Genomic DNA, 20,290 nt, shown 5'->3' with positions numbered 1-20,290 from the left:
TCTAATTTCAATGTATATAATTTCAATGTATCTAATTTCATGTATCTAATATCTTCAGTGTATCTAATTTCAATGTATCTAATATATTCAATGTATCTAATTTCAATGTATCTAATGTCTTCAATGCATTTAATTTCAATGTATCTAATATCTTCAATGCATTTAATTTCAATGCATCTGATATCTTCAATGTATCGAATATCATCAATGTATATAATTTCAATGTATATAATTTCAGTGTATATAACTTCAATGTATATAATTTCAATGTATATAATTTCAATGCATATAATTTTAATGTATATAATTTCAATGTATTACATTTCAATGTATCTAATTTAATGTATCTAATTTCTACCCAATTGAAGTTAAACTCCAGCTCACTTCTGTTCAATGGAGAGGGGGTGACCAGAGTCAGGATTGGAGCCTGAGCATGAGGGAATCGTTTAAACTCAGTTTTTAATTACACACTAGTCAGGGATTTGGGGAGGAATATTCCCTGAAAACGGGCCCTCTAACTGGTCTTGCTGGTAAGGTATAAACAACAACAACTTTCATTTATACCACACCTACACAGCTCCCCAAGAGGTATCCATCAAACAACATCTGATGCCCAGCTATATATTAATTAGGACCTCTGGTCAGAAGGTTGTAGTTTTTAAAGGAGGATTCTAGAGGAGGAGAAAGAGACGGTGAGCGAGTGGAGAAGTTCAGGGACGAATTCCAGTGGTGAGGTATGCAGGCGGTTGAGGGCATTCGGAAGAAAGCTAGGATTGAAAACAGAAAATGTTGGAGAAAGTCAGCAGATCGGGCAGCATCTGTTGAGAAGCAGAGTTAACATGTAGAGTTCAGACTGCCCTTCTACAGAGCTGAACTGGCTGGAGAAAACTGCTCCAAATTGTAGGGAGCCAGGAAGAGGTTAAAGGGACAGAAAGGGTTCTGAACAGGAGGGGAGAATTTTAATTTGCGGCATTGGTGGAGCAGGAACCATTGAGTAGAGGGGGTAATAAGTTTCCCTTGGCGTAGTGGATTTGTCACTGGACGAGTAGACCAGAGACCCAGAGTAATGCTCTGGGGTCCCAGGTTCAAATCCTGCCACTGCAAATGGTGAAATCTGAATTTAATTTTAAAAATCTGGAATTAAAGTCAAATGGTTATTGTAAAAACCCATCTGAAATCTGCCATCCTTACCCGTCTGGCCTACATGTGACTCCAGACCCACAACAACGTGGTTGACTCTTAACTGCCCCCTCAAGGGCAATTACGGACGGGACGGGCAACAAATGCTGGCACAGCTGCCGACGCCCACATCCCATCACATTACGTGGCTTAGTGCTTAGCACTGTTGCTTCACAGCGCCAGAGACCCGGGTTCGATTCCCGGCTTGGGTCACTGTCTGTGTGGAGTCTGCACGTTCTCCCCGTGTCTGCGTGGGTTTCCTCCGGGTGCTCCGGTTTCCTCCCACAAGTCCTGAAAGACGTGCTGTTAGGTGAATTGGACATTCTGAACTCTCCCTCTGCGTACCCGAACAGGCGCCGGAGTGTGGCGACTAGGGGCTTTTCACAGTAATTTCATTGCAATGTTAATGTGAGCCAACTTGTGACAATAAAGATTTTTTTTTTTAATGTTAAAAAAAGGGGTTAATAAGGTAAAGGGCAGGAGATTTAGAGGGGATTTGAGGTTAAAACATTTTTACCTAGAGGGTGGTGGGAGTGTGGAACTTGCTGCCTGAAAGGGTGATAGAGGTGGGTCTCCCTCATTTAAGAAGTACTTAGATGTGCACTTGCGATGCCAAAGCTAGGGGACAAGTGCTGGAAAATGGGATTAGAAGAGATAGACATTGATGTCGATGTAGATATGATGGACCTCTTTAGAATCCTAAGTTTTTGAGTTGAAGGGAAGAACCAATGCAAACAGGTTTGATACAAATCAGATTCCAATTTTCAGCTCATAGAATTCCTGAATTAGCACCATTGGATTTGACCATCCCAGACCCTCTTATAAAAGAAAATCCCAATGCCTGAAATCCTGGTTGGGCAGCTAAAGATCTGCTAGAAAGTGAGGCGCGTTTCTGCCTCATTTCCCTTTGGATGCTGGGTTTGTTTTGCCAAGTTCAGGGACCCGGAATGGAGTCAATATTGGGAGGGGGAGGCGGGCACACGCGAGGCTGTTTGCAGAGGAGGCAGGAAGCGCAGCGAGGCGAGGCGGCCACTTGAGCGCTCCATGGAAACGGGCCAAAAGTGCGAGCGCAGAAGGAGAGTTTTATTAAAAGGCGATGGAGTTTTGATAAGGGTTTAATTCTCCGCCGGAGCCGAGTGATGGGGACTCGAGATTTTATTGCCGAGATGCGTCTCTGTGACAATGTTAAATTGCTGTTTTAATTAAACCATCCAGCCAGTCTGGATCTTTCAGGAAATTACTCTCTAATCATTGTTCTGTTCTCCTGATCTCCACACTGTTGCCTCGCAACTCCCTCTCTCTGAGTCTCACACCGGGTGGAGAGGGGAGGGTGAATCACCGCTGCTTAAATTTTTATTAAGAGTCTCCCGATGCTGTTTGAGAGTCTCCTTTCATCCCAGACTCGCCATGAAAGCAGCTTCTACTCCTGGACCGCATCTGAACCCCTCCGGATATAACCTGATGTTAAAGATGTACCTGCCAGGTACAAAACTCCCCTCTCTCTCTCACCCTCTCACCCCCTCTCTCACCCCCTCTCTCACCCCTCTCTCACCCTCTCACCCCCTCTCACCCCTCTCTCACCCCCTCTCACCCCCTCTCTCACCCTCTCACACCCCTCTCAGCCCCCCTATCACGCCCTCTCAACCCTCTCTCACCCCTCTCTCACAACCTCTCACCCTCTCACACCCCTATCACCCCCCTATCACGCCCTCTCAACCCTCTCTCACCCCGTCTCTCACAACCTCTCACACCTCTCAGCCCCCCTCTAACCCCCTCTCTCACCCTCTCTCACCCCTCTCTCACCCCCTCTCTCACCTCCCTCTCTCACCTCCCTTCTCACCCCCTCTCTCACCCCCCTCTCAACCCTCTCTCACCCCCTATCTCACCCCCCTCACCCCCACTCACCCCTCTCTCACCCCCTCTCTCACCCCCTCTCTCACTCCCTTTCAACCCCTCTCTCACCCCCTCGCTCGCCCCCTCTCTCACCCCCCTCAACCCCTCTCTCACCCCCTCTCTCACCACCTCTCACCCCCTCTCTCACTCCCTTTCACCCCCTCTCTCACCCCCGCTCTCACTCCCTTTCACCCCCTCTCTCACCCCCTCTTACCCCCTCTCTCACCCCCTCTCTCATTCCCATTCACCCCCTCTCTCACCCCCTCTCTCACCCCCTCTCTCACGCCCTCTCACCCCTCTCTTACCCCCTCTCTCACCCCCTCTCTCACCCCCTCTCTCACCCCTCCCGCCCCCTCTCTCACCCCTCCCTCCTCCTCTCTCATCCCTCTGTCAACCCCTCTCTCACCCCCTCTCTCACCCCCTCTCTCACCCCCTCTCTCATCCTCTCTCTCACCCTCTCTCTCACCCCCTCTCTCATTCCCTTTCACCCCCTCTCTCACCCCCTCTTACCCCCTCTCTCACCCCCTCTCTCACCCCCTCTCTTACACCCTCTCTCACGCCCTCTCTTACACCCTCTCTCACGCCCTCTCACCCCCTCTCTTGCCCCTTCTCTCATCCCCTCTCTCACCCCCTTTTACCCCCTCTATCTCCCCCTCTCTCACGCCCTCTCACCCCTCTCTCACCCCCTCTCTCACCCCCTCTCTTGCCACTTCTCTCACCCCCGCTCTCACGCCCTTTCACCCCCTCTCTCACCCCCTCTCTCACCCCCCTCTCTCACCCCCTCTTTCACCCCCTCTTTCACCCCCTATCTCACCCCTCTCTCCCTTTCCAGCTAGCCCTTCGCCCCTGTCTCTCCCCCATTCTCTGTTTCTCTCTCTATCTGTGTCCTTGGTCCTCTCTCATTTCCCCCCTCGTCTCTAATCCCCCTCTCTCACCTTGCTCTCTTTATCTGTCTTGACCACTTTCGCTCTCTCTCTCGCCCTCTCCTTCTCCTCTCCCATCCTGTCCTCATCTCTCTCTCTCTGTGTCCTTGGTCCTCTCTCACTTTCTCTCTCGTCTCTATTCCTAACTTGCTCTCTTTATCTATCTTGACCACTTTCGCGCACTCTCTCTCTCTGCCCCCTCTCCAATAATCTTTCCCATTTGCTGTCTCTCTGCTCCTGTCTCCCACTTTCTCTCTCTGTTGAAGTTATTTCTAGTCCTCTCTATTTCGCTATCCTCAACTCTCCCTCGCTCCCTCCCTTGCTCTCTCGCTCTTCCCAGTCGCGTCTTCGCTAATTTGGGTTCTTTCTCCCCATCGCTGTCAGGAGTCCACTCTCTCCCTCACCCCCGCTCCCCCTTTCTTCCCATTTCACCCACCTCCCCTCCTCTCACCTCCGCTCCCCCTTCTCTGCTTCTTCCCTTTACAATTCATTCTGTCTGAAACTGTTTCTCCCTCTCCTCCGGCGCTCCCAGTTCTCCCTCTCTCTCTTCTTTCACACTCTCTATCGCACTCTTCATTCCTACCCCCAAGTGCTCCCGGTGCCTCTCCTCTCTCGCCCAGCTCCCTCTCCCCTCGTCTCGTTCGCTCCGGGCGTTTTATAACGAATAAAGCTTCTGTTGTCGGAAGTGAGCACGGTGTCTTTTCCTGAACGTGTTTCCTGAACTCTGGAAAGGCAAACTCCAGATCCAGAAAGTCAGGGAAATCTTGGTGGGTGTGTGAGAGAGGGGGAAGGAGGGAGGGTTTAGAGAGAGGACACAGCCTAACCTGTGCTATATAGGGGTAGAATGCAGCGGGGCATTTTACATTTTGACAAATGTTTAGGGCTTTTGCTTAGGAACCGATTGTGGGAAATTCTAAAAGTTATTCGAGGTCATATTTTCAGGACTTTGAGATTCTGTTCGTGCTTATTTCCTGAATGTTTTCTCTGCAGATACCTCACACGATAACATTCTCAAGGAAGGCAAGCACGGCACCTGGGGAGCGCTGAATCCTGGAGTACAGAAAGGTAACATTTCACAGAGCAGAGGATTGGGGAGAGAGGGAGAGAGGCCGGCGCTCTGAAAGCCATCGCCCTCAATACATCTGGAAAACATCATATGGCCAGCACGGTAGCACAGTGGTTAGCACTGTTGCTTCACAGCGCCAGGGACCCGGGTTCGATTCCCGGCTTGGGTCACTATCAGTGCGGAGTCTGCACGTTCTCCCCGTGTCTGCGTGGGTTTCCTCCGGGTGCTCCGGTTTCCTCCCGAAAGACGTGTTAGGTGAATTGGACATTCTGAATTCTCCCTCCGTGTACCCGAACTTGCGCCGGAATGTGGCGACTGGGGGATTTTCACAGTAACTTCATTGCAGTGTTAACGCTGAGTGGGCTAGACAGCTGGTTTGTGATGCAGAACAAGGCCAGCAGCGCGGGTTCAATTCCCGTACCAGCTGAGAATTCTGAATTCTCCCTCTATGTGCCCGAACAGGCGCCCGAGTGTGGCGACTTGGGGATTGATTTAATTTTGATTTGATTTATTGTCACATGTACCGAAGTACAGTGAAAAGTATTTTTCTGCGGCCAAGGGAACGTACACAGTGCATCCACAGTAGACAACAAAAGAATAATCGAGAAAGTACATTGACAAATGGTACATCGCCAAATAGCGATTGGTTACAGTGCAAGGGGCCAAACAAAGCAAATAGTAATTATGTGTGAAGTGGAAAAGAGTTTTAGTAAGTTGGAATGGTGATCAGAGATAAAAGAACAGGGTGTGCGTGAAAGAGCTCGTAGAGAGTCGCCATGCTCTGGCACGATCTGGAATTTTTTTATTTTCCCAGTAACTTCATTGCAGTGTTAATGTGAGCCTACTTGGGACAATGATAAAGATTATTATTATTAAAACTTGGAAGCGCCTGGTACTGGTGCGAACAGGTCTCGTGCACCTTACAAATGGGACCAGGTTCGGACCAGTCGCACTCATTTCCAAATTTGACTTGACCCCCCCCCCCACCACCACCTGTGTGTTTCTACCCACAGGCACTGCAGGAGATGCTGAGTTTCCCCAGAATGGTTGTCCTTATTTTTAAAATCCAATTCCAAGAGTTACATTACGGATAGGACTAGTCAGAGGCGCCAGAACTATAGTCAGGCGCCTTTGGAGGTGGGACTGGGATCAGCTCCACTGTTGGGGCAAAATACTGCTGGGAAGCCGGGGAATCGGAAAATTAAAAAAAAAACAGAACGTGCTGGAAATACGCAGCAGAGAGAGAGAGAAAATCAGAGTTTTAGCATTTCATTGGAACAGGGTTAGTTAGGGTGACCAGGCACAGTCACCATGAGGATCAGTGTGAGATAAGGCAAGGCAGAACAGCCACCTTTTGGATTAGGGTTAATAGAGGTGATCAGGAAGAGTTGGGAATAAAGGCAGGGTTGTTTGTGGTTGAGGGCTGAGTTCCGGACTTTGTAAGTACAGGGGAAGAATCCTGGACCTTTGTGGGGGTGGCTATAGTACGAAATGGTGGCTGTGGGTCCTCGAGATGAGCAACACTATAATGGAGCGACTGTATTTTGGCAACACTGGGGAAATTCCTTGGGATTGGGTCAACATGGAAGGGCATTCAGAGGTTTTTGCAAAAAATGAGTTAGGGTATGCTGTTTCTGTCATTGGCATCTGTCCATGGTCCTGACAGCCCTTTGGATGGGGAGGAGTGTTCAGGTCCATCAGCACTGGCTTATAAATCACAATGAGCACTACATTTGATGTTTTGTACTTGGTTCTTCGAAGTGTGCCTCTGTGTGAATTTCCCCTGTTTCTGGTTCGTTTTGTTAAAGTTTACATTGCTGTCAGCAGGTCTCTTTGTTTAACTGGCTTCACCGCTAAAATATTCACCGTTGTCACTCATAAATGAAATGAAATGAAATGAAAATCGCTTATTGTCACAAGTAGGCTTCAAATGAAGTTACTGTGAAAAGCCCCTAGTCGCCACATTCTGGTCCCTGTTCGGGGAGGCCGGTACAGGAGGCTGGTAAAGAAAGCACAGTAAACAATGATAATTGGAAGCTTTCTGCTTCCATTCAAAATTCAACAAAAAAAAAAATCAAATTAGAATGTGGAAATACACTCTTGGACATTTTTAGTGACATCATAGTGAAAGCAACCTTTTGAGTCGATTCGGACATTTTGATGAGAAAACGTAGATATGCGTGTATGTTTCTCTCAAGCTTGGTTTTAAATTTCTACAATACCTCTAACAGGTGTGTAAATAATAATAATTTTTTTGTTCTTCCTCTCTCACATACACACTTTTGGTTTAATTAAAATATAAATATTATCTCACTAAAGCTTTTGAACTTTGTGTTCTGTATTCTCCTCAGCTAATTGAAAAACAACCAAATTAGTTTTCCTGGATTTCTTGTGGCCTGGGGCATTCCGGGGAGGGGGGTGGGGGGGGTGGGGGTGGGGGGGGTGGGGGGGGGGGGGTGGGGGGTGGGTGGGTGGGGGGTGGGGGGGGGGGTGGAAGGGGGGGATACAGTGAGCGAATACGGGAGCTGGAAGTGGGAATAGACTGGAGTTGATTCCTTGAAGACAATGGTACAGGAGCCAATCTGGAGATTAATCTGCTCATGAAGCACATGAGCAGCACGGTGGCACAAGTGGACAGCACTGTGGCTTCACAGCGCCAGGGTCCCAGTTTCGATTCCCCGCTGGGTCACTGCACGTTCTCCCCGTGTCTGCGTGGGTTTCCTCCGGGTGCTCCGGTTTCCGCCCACAGTCCAAAGACGTGCAGGTTAGGTGGATTAGCCATGATAAATGGCCCTTAATGACCAAAAAGGTTAGGAGGGGTTATTGGGTTACAGGGATAGGGTGGAAGTGAGGGCTTAAGCGGGTCGGTGCAGACTCAATGGGCCGAATAGCCTCCTTCTGCACTGTATGGTCTATGTTCTATGAAACCCGATGGGATCAGTGGCATGCCATTTTCTACTGAAATTCTCACAGTCCCATCTCCTCCTCCAAATCCTCTTCACATCAGCAAGGTGTCAGAGCTCAGTAAATTATATGGTAGAAGTAGACCCCACAGAAGTGTTTCAGGCTGGACATTGGCCAGATATGAAATGGACCAGCCATATAAATGCTGTGGCTACAAAATCAGGTCAGACGCTGGGAATTATTTGGACAGAAACTCACTTCCTGGCTCACCAAAGCCTGTCCACCATCTTCAAGGTACAAATCAGGAGTGCGATGGACTACTCCCACTTACCAAAATGAGTGCAGCTCCAGCAACACTCAGGAAGCTCGACACCATCCAAGACAAAGCAACCCGCTTAATTGGCATCCCATCGACTATCTTCAGCAGTAACTCCCCCCAACACCAACACAGAGTGGTAGCAGTGTGAACCATCTACACAATGCACTGCAGCAACACTCCAAGGTTTATGCAACAGCACTTTCCAAACCTGCAAACCCTACCACCTAAATGGACAAGGCTAGTAGATGGAGGAGAAAACCACCATTTGAAAGTTCCCCTTCAAGCCACACACCACTTGACTTGAAAATATACTGCCATTCATTCACTTTCACTGGGTCAAAATCCTGGAACTCCCCTCCTCTAACATCACTGTTGGTGTACCTACACCACAGGGACTGCAGCGGTTCAAGAAGGCAGTTCACCACCAACTTCTCATGGGCAATTAGGGATGGGCAACAAATGCTGGCCTTGCCAGCGAAGTCCCTATCCCGTGAAAGAATAAAAACTTATGGGTAAATAGATGGTAGATATACAGATAAATATATGTACACATGTTTAGTACAACTGTTACCTTTCCACTTCAGAATGCTTGAGACAAAGTCATTTCTGACTGTGGAATTTTCTTAATTATAGAATGCCTAACCACAAGTGTGAATTGGAAAATACCACAGACAGAATATTTACCTGAACTGTAAGACAGTGCTAAAACATTATAAAACTGTAATAAAAATTGTTTTACCTATCCAAATCCTGCAACTTCTATGTTTCCGCTCCCAATGTACTTTACTACAATGATGCTGGGAGTTGCTGGTAATTCTGACAAGTGACATTTTCCGAGCAATGGATCCCAGACTGGAGAGGCGGCACTGTAGGTGAATCAATGCAGTGAAAATCAAGGGAATAGTTAATAGTGTATCCCAATTCTCTTCTTAATTGACATTTGAAGGGCGCACTTTCCATTGGTTGGCAGGTAATGTTGGTTGACTCGGTGCTGATGTGGCCTTGACCCTGACAGTGTCCTGGAGCATCTGGTCAGGTTACGTTTACTGTCTTGGGACAACCCAGTCGTCCACAGTCAAAATAACGCATTGCCTTGTGTTGGCATCTGTTAGTCCAAAGATGTGCAGGTTAGGTGGATTGGCCATGCTAAATTGCCCCTCAGTGTCCAAGAATGTGCAGGTTAGGTTACGGGGGATAGGGTTGAGTGGGCGGGGAGTGGGCCGAGGTGGACTGATTTCTCAGAGGGCTGGTGCAGATTGGATGGGCCGAATTGCCTCCTTCTGTACTGTAGGGATTCCATAATTCTATCTCTCTTACAATTTAACAACCATCATTTCAGGTGGGACCCAGTTTGGCCCATTGCTTTTTAAAAAATCCTTCATGGACACTGAGCATCGCTGCCAAGTGCAGAATTTCTTGCCCATCCCTAATTGTCTTTGAACTGTGTGACTTTCATGTCATTGCTGCCACATATAGGCCAGACCAGATAGGGGCAGCAGATTTCCTTCGTTAAAGGGCACTAATGAACCAGATGTCTTTTTATGACTATCGGTTGTCATTCGACTTTTAATTCCAGATTTCTGTGTGAATTCAAATTCCACCATCTGCCGTGGAGGGATTCGAACCCTTCCTGACCTCTGCATCCCCACAACTCTCTGAGATTTCAGTGCTTCTCCAAAGCTCCAAAAGCTGGCAACTGAGCCTCCCTGGTTTACATCACTTAGAACAAAAGAACCAGGAGCAGGATGAGGCCATTCAGCCCATCGAGCGCACTCAGCCATTCAATATGATCACGGTCGATCTATCAACCACGACCCCACTTTCCTGCCTGATCTCCATAACCCTTCAACCCGTTACTAATTAAACATCTGTCTATCTGCTCCTTAAATTTACCCAATGACCCGGCATCCACCGCACTCTGGGATAGTTAATTCCATAGATTCACGGCCCTTTGAGGGAAGCAATTTCTCCTCATCTATTTTAAATCTCCTCTCATTCTTCTAAACTCCGGAGAGTATCGGCCTAAACTGTTCAATCCCACCTCATACGACAAACCCCTCATCTCTGGAATCAACCTAATGAACCTCCTCTGAACTGCCTCCAATGCCACTACATCCCTCCTCAAATATGGGGGGCCAAAACTGAACACAATAATCCAGGTGCAGTCTCACCAATGCCTGTACAGTTGCAGCAACACTTCCCTCCTTTTATATTCTATCCCTTTAGCTATAAATGCCAAAATTCAATTTGCCTTCCTTATCACCTGCTGTACCCGCACACTAGCTTTTTGTTATTCATGGATGAGGACGTCCAGATCCTTCTGCACCAAAGCACTGGAAGTTTTTCCCCATTTAGATAAGTTGCCTTTCCATTTTTCCGACCAAAATGGATAACCTCACACTTACCCACCTTAAATTCCACCTGCCAGACTTTGGGCCACCCCCCTAACCTATTTATGTCCATTTGTAAATTTCTTATTTCTACATTGCAACTTACTATTGCACCTATTTTTGTGTCATCTGCAGATTTGGCTGTAGCACCTTCCATCCCTACATCCAAGTCATTAATATAGATTGTAAATAGGAAGGGTCCCAGGGCCGAACCCTGTGGCACGCCACTAGTTACATCTCGCCAATCGGAAAAAGACCCATTTATCCCGACTCTCTGCCTTCTGTCGGTTAGCCAGTCTTCTAGCCAAGCAAATAAATTACCGCGAACCCCATGTGATCTCACCTTGTGAATTAACCATCTGTGCGGCACCTTATCAAACGCCTTCTCCCGGAAGTCCAGATATACTACATCTACAGGATCCCCATGATCCACTTTGCTTGTTACATCTTCGAAGAGCTCTAGCAAATTAGCCAAACATGAACAAAGACACCCAGATCCATCTGCTCAGACGCATTTTGATTCTGCTTTCCATTTTGATAATAATTTGCCTTTCTATTTTTTCAGCCAAAATGGATAACCTCACACTTCCAGGCCTGCTTTCCCACTTAATTAAGTGTCATCCGCAAATTTTGCTGTGTTACACTCCGCCCCTGCTTGCAGATCATTTACATAGATTGTAAACAGTTGAGATCTGAGGACAGAACCCTGCGGTCCCCGTTAGTTACAGTTCGCCAGCCAGAGAAGGGCCCATTTATCCCGACTCTCTGCTTTCTGTCAGTCAGCCAATCCCCAATCTAGTACTCTACCTCCAATCCCCTGTGATCCCTCCTGCTCAATCGCCCACAGCTGCACTTGCAGTAGCTGCGGTGTGGGGTCGGGGGGCTTATAGCATTTCGGGGAACTCCATTATCGTGATGACCGCCCTGGGAGGAACCACCACTGGTGACTGATCCTTGGCCAAGTCACTGTTGGGAGCCTCGGATGTCCGAGTCTCCAATTCCGAGTCTGAATCTGCCACCTCTCGCATCTCGGTGTCGGGCCTCCTGACACCCTCAGGCCTCAATGTGTCGGGGCGACGTGGCTAGGCGTGTGGGGTGTGGCTTCATACTGGCTTCCTGCCCCTGAGGTGGTCAAGGTGCTTCCGCACCATTTGTTCTTGCAGCTGCATCTGGTATGAAACTGGTTCGGTCTGCCGTAACACTGCCCCGGGAAGCCACAGGGCACCGTCCTCGAAGTTGCGGATGTAAACTGTGTCCTCGGTTTGAAACTCCTGGTCGGCGTTCGCCCCCTGCTGGTCCTGAATCTCTTGTACTTTCCCACCAGTGTCGGGGAATGGGAAACTGAGGAGGGCCCTGAGCCTGCCAGGGCTACGTCGTTCGTGGCATGGAGCCTGGCCCGATAACTGGACAACAATCTTGCCAGTCACGTCTCCACGGACCCCATGGTCTGCTTCTTCAGACCCCTCTTCAAGGTCTGCACCGCTCGCTAAGATCGCCCTTTCAAGGAAGGGTGTCGCACCCCATTCTCCTTTATGAATTGCTCAAAATCTTTGCTGGTGAAGGGGGTGCCATTATCCATGATCAGCACCTCCGGAATGCCGTGGGTGCTAACGGAGAGCCGGAGCTTCTCAACTGTAGCCTTCAACGTGGTGGATGACATCCGGTGGTCTCCCACCCTCTTGGAATGGACCATAAGAGGAAACATTGACCTTCGGTTTGGCGAAATCGGCGTATAGGTGCACCCACGGCTGGTCTGACATTCCCACGGATGTGTTTATTCCTGTGGCAATAGGCAGGAGTTTGTGCTGTTCTTGGCATATGGTGCACTGTTGGGCTAATCGTTGGATCACACCATCCAGGCCTGGCCACCACACATAGCTGCGGGCTAGCATCTTCATATTCAACACCCCTGAGTGTCCGTTGTGCAGATTTTGAAGGATGTCATCTCTGCCCTGGCTTTGGGACCATGATACGAGCCCCCCACAGATGGATGCCGTCTTCGAAGCTGAGCTCCAGCATTTTGGCTTCAAAGGTTCATGGTTCTTCAGGCAGCCTCCCTTGCTGGCCTCCGTTTCAGATGATGTGGCGTTTTTAGGCCAATACGGGGTCTTTCTGCGTCCAGTGTATTTGGCAGTGGTCATCGGCAAGATGTCCATAAAGTTAAGTGTCAAACTACTTTGTTGGCTCCTGGTGGAGATGGGAGGCATGTTGGCAGCGGGACTCTGCTTAACCTGTCTGCAATTTACATGCCTGGGCGATGCTCGAAGGTGTACTCATATGCTGCTAGCAACAAGGCCCATCGCTGAATACAGCGGACGCTATTGGGGGAAACGCCTTGACCTCTGAAAAAAGCCCGAGTAATGGCTTGTGGTCTCACAATGATGAATCGGCACCCATACACGTACTGGTGAAAATTCTTCACCGTGAATAAGACGGCTAGTCCTTCCTTTTCTATCTGAGCATAATTGGGCTCCTCAGCGGCCAATGTCCTTGACGCAGATACTATTGGCCTTTCTCTTCCGTCAGCCATGAAGTGGGTCAATACAACTCTGATTCTGTAAGGCGAGGCGTCACAAGTCACCAAAAGAGTTTTGGGTGGGTTGTAATGTGTCAATTGTCCGGTTGATGTTTGCTGCTGTTTCCCCCCTGGCAAAAGCTTTCTCCTGATGCTCTCTCCATGCCCAATCTTGATGCTTCTTCAGAAATGTGTGCAAAGGGGCAGGGATGGTCGCTTGGCCAGGAATAAATTTCCCGTAATAATTTACGAGACCTAAGAACGAACACAATTCTTTTGCGTTTTCCAGAATGGGGGCTTGTCTAATCGGCCACGCCTTCTCCTCCACCGGGTGTGGTCCATCCCGGTCCACATGATACCTCAAGTGTGCAACTCCCTTGGCGTAGAAAACACACATTCCTCTTTTGAGGCAGACGCCCATCTCGGAAATCCGGCGTAGGACTTCCTCCAGTTTGCTCAGGTGCGCCCTTTCTGTAGTTCCGCTGACCAGAACGTCACCCAAGTAGATTTCCACACGCGGTAGCCCTCTCAGGATGTTCTCCATAACTCGCTGAAAAATTGTGCATGCCGATGACACTTCAAACATCAGTCGAGTGTATTCATGGTGGCCCCTGAGGATATTAATAGTTATGTTACACCTCGAATCGGAGTCCAGCTGGAGATAAGCGTAGCTCATGTCATGCTTGGAAACTTTGCGTAAAGATTTTCTCTCCGCGGCATTGGGTACCTGTCCAGATGGGAGGCCTTGTTGATGGTTAATTTATGATCATTAAACAGATGTATGGTTTGGTCAGGTCTTAGTACTGGGACTACCGGCGTTGCCCAATTTGCAAAACATACCGGTCGGATGACCCCAGGCCTTATAGTCGGCTGCGTTCCCCCTCGACCTTCGTCAGCAGTGCAGAGGGGACCTGGCGGGCCTGGACATACTTAGGCTGGGCCTCGGGGTCCACATATAGTTTGGCCATAGCTCCCTTCATTTTGCCCAGGTCTTACTCAAAGATTTCAGGGTACGTCCCCAATAACTCGTAGAATCCTCCGGTGCCCATCCAGAAGATCCGTTGGCAATCCAACCACAGGCGGTGTAGCCAGTCGACCCAACAGACTCGGTTCGGGACCCTTTACTATTATGAAAAGCGGCCTCATGGAGTGCTGGCCGTAAGTTAGCAGGGTCATCCTCATACCCGCTATGGCTAGGGGTTCCCACGTATCAGTCGCAAGCTTCGCCTCGGCGTCCTGCAGTCTCAACCGTTGAATCCCAGTCCTGATTCTCTCGAACGTCTGTCTCCCAATTACCAAAACAGCGGCCCCCGTGTTCAACTCCATCTCTAGTGGGTGATTATTCACATGAACGGTAATCCTAATGGGGGCAACTGGTGGCACGGCAATGCAATTCAATTTAATAAATTCCTCGTCATCCAATTGTTCTAAGTGGAACATCTGGGCTCTGGGCTGGCGTTTCCCTTGGGTAAGGGCAGAGAGTTTGCTGGCGGACCTGGGGTTTATTATCCCTGAGATTCCGCCGGCCACAAGTGTTGCACCACTTTGGATCATCCCCCCTCGCTTCCGGGGAGGCGTCTCGCCTGGCTGCAGTGGACCTTGACCAATGGGTCTGGTCCCAGTGGATTTCGGCCAGGGTGGGTTTCTGGGAATCCCGGTCCTAGGGGGCACTGTGCCCCAGAATGGGGGGGGGGGTGCGTCCTACACTGTTTACCTCCATCACTGACATCCCCTGGAGTTCCTGGACTCCCTTTCCTGCACTCTCCTGTGACAGCGAGGTCTTGACGGCCTTTGTTAGCTACAGCAACAGCTCAGCCAGCAATTTCCGCTGGGTGGCCATATTATTTACTCTGCATACAAGGCGGTCCCGTAGCATCTTGGGTAGAGATGGGCCACAGTTGCAAAACTCTGCCAGTTTGTGCAATCGCACCAAAAACTTGGTAACGGTGTCCCCTGGGGTCCTATTGGCTGTTTTAAATCAATCCCTCTGCACGATAACTGATGGCTGGGGGTCGTAGTGGTTTGCCACGAGCGCCACTTGCTCTTCGAATGTCTTGGAGTCTGGGGCAGCAGAGTACGTCTTTATGACGCTGAAAGTGGAGGCCCCACATGGTTTGCAGCACCGATGGTAGATCCGCTTTATCCTCATCGCCAATTTAGTAATCACAAAGGAGTCCGGAAAGGAGGGTCAAAATGAATGGTTTATTACCAAAGTGAAGTATATGTACAGTCCCAGATGGGACCACTCTGCAGCTCGACTCTCACCTGGGCCGGCTTTTAATGTCCTGAGTTAACTATCCTGCTGATAGGCCTCTGCCCCCTCAGCAGGGGAGCTCATACTCCATGAGGCTCATGGGGTTATAACCTACCCCATCAAATGTTTTCCTTATGGGAACTCAATCTCCTTTGCAATTCATTGTACTTCAAAGCATATCTAATAATCTTTATTATTGTCACAAGTAGGTTTACATTGGCACTGCAATGAAGTTACTGTGAAGGTTGTCAGTGAACATCATTCTCACTCTGGGTCAGAAGGTTGTGTGTTCAAGGCACCTGATTACATAATCTAGGCTGACATTCCCAATTCAGCACGAGGGGGTGTTGCATGATTGGAGATGCTGTTTTTTTTTAATGAGACATTAATGCAAAGCCTTGTCAGCCCCCTCAGGTGCTTTGTCAGCAGACAACAGAAAGGGGATTATTTCTGTTTGACGAGGTGAATTTGTTCTTGCAGGCAGTGGTCAGATCCAGCTCTGGCAATTCCTCTTAGAACTGCTGTCCGACAGCTCCAACATCAACTGCATCACTTGGGAAGGGGCCAACGGCGAGTTCAAGCTCATTGACCCAGACGAGGTGGCCAGGAGGTGGGGGGAACGCAAGAGTAAGCCCAACATGAACTACGACAAGCTGAGCCGGGCGCTGCGTTACTACTACGACAAGAACATCATGACCAAAGTCCACGGCAAGCGGTACGCCTACAAGTTCGACTTTCACGGCCTATCTCAGGTCTGCCAGCCCTCTGCCACTGAACACACACTGTACAAGTTCCAAAGTAACCTGGCACACATCCCCTACTCCGGCATCCCCAAACTCAACCTTGTGACATCCAACGTCTCTCCCTCGGGCTTCTCCTACTGGCCGGGCTCCACTCCTGCCCTTTACCCCACTCACAGTCTGCAGCCCCCAACCCATTTCAGTCCGGTCAGTGGATCGCACCTCGGCACCATCAGTAACATTACCAGCATCAACAATATTAACAATCATTATCACTGATTGTTACTTTGTCTGGTGTGGCTCACAAGGTGACAGAAAGCCCACATTTTGCACTGGAGCTCCTAATCCTGATCAAAAGTTGAAAGTAAAAAGAAAGAAAACCGTCTCGAATTGCCACAAATTAACGGTTTGCTAGTTGAAAACACGCAGCAGTGCACAGCTACACTGACCTCGTCACTGCAGAGTTACACAGTGACCCTTACACTGCAGTTACACTGTGACCGTAACAATGCAGAGTTACACAGTGACCCTGATACTGCAGAGTTACACAGTGACGCTTACACTGCAGAGTTACACAGTGACCCCGACACTGCAGTTACCCTGTGACCGAAACACTGCAGAGTTACACACTGACCCTGATACTGCAGAGTTACACACTGACCCTGACGCTGCAGAGTTACGCAGTGACCCTGACACTGCAGAGTTACACAGTGACCCTGACACTGCAGAGTTACACAGTGACCGTACACTGCAGAGTTACACACTGACCCTGATACTGCAGAGTTACACAGTGACGCTTACACTGCAGAGTTAGACAGTGACCCTTACACTGCAGTTACCCTGTGACCGGAACACTGCAGAGTTACACACAGACCCTGATACTGCAGAGTTACACAGTGACCCTGTCACTGCAGAGTTACACACTGACCCAGACACTGCAGAGTTACACTGTGACCCTGACACTGCAGTTACACTATGACCCTTACACTGCAGAGATACACAGTGACCCTGACACTGCAGAGTTACACACTGACCCTGACACTGCAGAGTTACACTGTGACTCTGACACTGCAGAGTTACACAGTAACCCTTACACTGCAGAGTTACACACTGACCCTGACACTGCAGAGTTACAGAGTGACCCTTAGACTGCAGAGTTACACACTGACCCTGACACTGCAGAGTTACACTGTGACCCTGACACTGCAATTACACTGTGACCCTTACACTGCAGAGTTACACACTGACCCTGACACTGCTGAGTTACAGAGTGACCCTCACACTGCAGTTACCCTGTGACCGGAACACTGCAGAGTTACACACAGACCCTGATACTGCAGAGTTACACAGTGACCCTGTCACTGCAGAGTTACACACTGACCCAGACACTGCAGAGTTACACTGTGACCCTGACACTGCAGTTACACTATGACCCTTACACTGCAGAGTTACACAGTGACCCTGACACTGCAGAGTTACACACTGACCCTGACACTGCAGAGTTACACTGTGACTCTGACACTGCAGAGTTACACAGTAACCCTTACACTGCAGAGTTACACACTGACCCTGACACTGCAGAGTTACAGAGTGACCCTTACACTGCAGAGTTACACACTGACCCTGACACTGCAGAGTTACAGAGTGACCCTTACACTGCAGAGTTACACACTGACCCTGACACTGCAGAGTTACAGAGTGACCCTTAGACTGCAGAGTTACACACTGACCCTGACACTGCAGAGTTACACTGTGACCCTGACACTGCAATTACACTGTGACCCTGACACTGCAGAGTTACACACTGACCCTGACACTGCTGAGTTACACAGTGACCCTGACACTGCAGTGTTACACACTGACCCTGACACTGCAGAGTTACACACTGACCCTGACACTGCTGAGTTACACACTGACCCTGACACTGCAATTACACTGTGACCCTGACACTGCAGAGTTACACACTGACCCTGACACTGCAGAGTTACACACTGACCCTGACACTGCTGAGTTACAGAGTGACCCTTACACTGCAGAGTTACAGAGTGACCCAGACACTGCAGAGTTACACACTGACCCTGACACTGCAGAGTTACACAGTGACTCTAACACTGCAGAGTTACAGAGTGACCCTTACACTGCAGAGTTACACAGTGACCCAGACACTGCAGAGTTACACAGTGACCCTGACACTGCAGAGTTACACACTAACTCTAACACTGCAGAGTTACACACTGACTCTGACACTGCAGAGTTACACAGTGACCCTGACACTGCAGAGTTACACACTGACCCTGATGCTGCAGAGTTACACAGTGAGCCTGACACTGCAGAGTTACACAGTGACCCTGACACTGCACAGTTACAGTGACCTTGACACTGCAGAGTTACACAGTGACCCTGACGCTGCAGAATTACACAGTGACCCTGACGCTGCAGAGTTACAGAGTGACCCTGACACTGCAGAGTTACACAGTGACCCTTACACTGCAGAGTTACACTGTGACCCTGACACTGCAGTTACACTGTGACCCTGACACTGCAGAGTTACACAGTGACCCTTACACTGCAGAGTTACACACTGACCCTGACACTGCAGAGTTACAGAGTGACCCTTAAACTGCAGAGTTCCGCACTGACCCTGACCCTGCAGAGTTACAGAGTGACCCTTACACTGCAGAGTTACACACTGACCCTGACACTGCAGAGTTACATACTGACCCTGACACTGCAGAGTTACACACTGAGTCTAACACTGCAGAGTTACATACTGACCCTGACACTGCAGAGTTACATACTGACCCTGACACTGCAGAGTTACACACTGAGTCTAACACTGCAGAGTTACAGAGTGACCCTGACACTGCAGAGTTATACACTGACTCCAACACTGCAGAGTTCACAGTGACCCTGACACTGCAGAGTTACATAGTGACCCTGACACTGCAGAGTTACACAGTGACCCTGACACTGCAGAGTTACACACTGACCCTGACACTGCAGAGTTACATAGTGACCCTGACACTGCAGAGTTACACAGTGACCCTGACACTGCAGAGTTACACAGTGACCCTTACACTGCAGAGTTACACAGTGACCCTGACACTGCAGAGTTACACAGTGACCCTGACACTGCAGAGTTACACAGTGACCCTGACACTGCAGAGTTACACTGTGACCCTGACACTGCAGAGTTACACACTGACCCAGATACTGCAGAGTTACACACTGGCCCTGACACTGCAGAGATACACAGTGACCCTTACACTGCAAAGTTACACAGTGACCCTGACACTGCAGAGTTACACACTGACCCTGACACTGCAGAGTTACACAGTGACCCTGACACTGCAGAGTTACACAGTGACGCTGAGACTGCAGAGTTACAGAGTGACCCTTACACTGCAGAGTTACACACTGACCCCGTCACTGCAGAGATACACAGTGACCCTGACACTGCAGAGTTACAGAGTGGCCTTTACACTGCTGAGTTACACAGTGAACCTTACACTGCAGAGTTACACTGTGACCCTGACACTGCAGAGGTACAGAGTGACCCTGACACTGCAGAGTTACACAGTGACCCTGACACTGCAGAGTTGCAGAGTGACCGTTACACTGCAGAGTTACACAGTGACACTTACACTGCAGAGTTACACAGTGACCCTGACACTGCAGAGTTACACTGTGACCCTTACACTGCAGTTACAGAGTGACCCTGACACTGCAGAGTTATACAGTGACCGTTACACTGCAGAGTTACACTGTGACCCTTACACTGCAGTTACACTGTGACCGTAACACTGCAGAGTTACACACTGACCCTGACACTACAGAGTTACAGAGTGACCCTTACACTGCAGTTACACTGTGACCCTTACATTGCAGAGTTACACAGTGACCCTGACACTGCAGTTACACTGTGACCCTTACATTGCAGAGTTACACAGTGACCTTGACACTGCAGAGTTACAGAGTGACCCTTACACTGCAGAGTTACACACTGACACTGACACTGCAGAGTTACACAGTGACCCTTACACTGCAGAGTTACAGAGTGACCCTTACACTGCAGAGTTACACAGCGACCCTGACGCTGCAGAGTTC

At 49.3% G+C, this 20,290-nt stretch overlaps 1 protein-coding gene across 1 annotated transcript; it reads left to right on the top strand.

Moving 5' to 3' along the window:
* The first annotated feature begins 2,586 nt into the window (after positions 1–2,586).
* On the top strand, positions 2,587–16,462 carry fev (FEV transcription factor, ETS family member). Its single transcript, XM_072468280.1, has 3 exons — positions 2,587–2,662; positions 4,986–5,060; positions 15,924–16,462. Exons 1-3 carry the CDS (start codon positions 2,587–2,589, stop codon positions 16,460–16,462), a joined length of 690 nt encoding a protein of 229 aa, XP_072324381.1.
* Positions 16,463–20,290: the final 3,828 nt, after the last annotated feature.

This window comes from Scyliorhinus torazame, chromosome 2 (assembly GCF_047496885.1).
Source record: "Scyliorhinus torazame isolate Kashiwa2021f chromosome 2, sScyTor2.1, whole genome shotgun sequence".
NCBI classification, from domain to species: Eukaryota; Metazoa; Chordata; class Chondrichthyes; order Carcharhiniformes; family Scyliorhinidae; genus Scyliorhinus; species Scyliorhinus torazame.
The sequence above is the reverse complement of the archived record's forward strand: the minus strand, read 5'-3'. Positions and strand labels throughout refer to the sequence as shown.

Coding starts and splice junctions, on each gene's coding strand:
- fev (XM_072468280.1), top strand. CDS start 2,587: ATGAAAGCAGCTTCTACTCCTGGACCGCATCTGAACCCCTCCGGATAT. Junction 2,663..4,985: donor GTTAAAGATGTACCTGCCAG/GTACAAAACTCC, acceptor TTTTCTCTGCAG/ATACCTCACACGATAACATT. Junction 5,061..15,923: donor GAATCCTGGAGTACAGAAAG/GTAACATTTCAC, acceptor TTGTTCTTGCAG/GCAGTGGTCAGATCCAGCTC.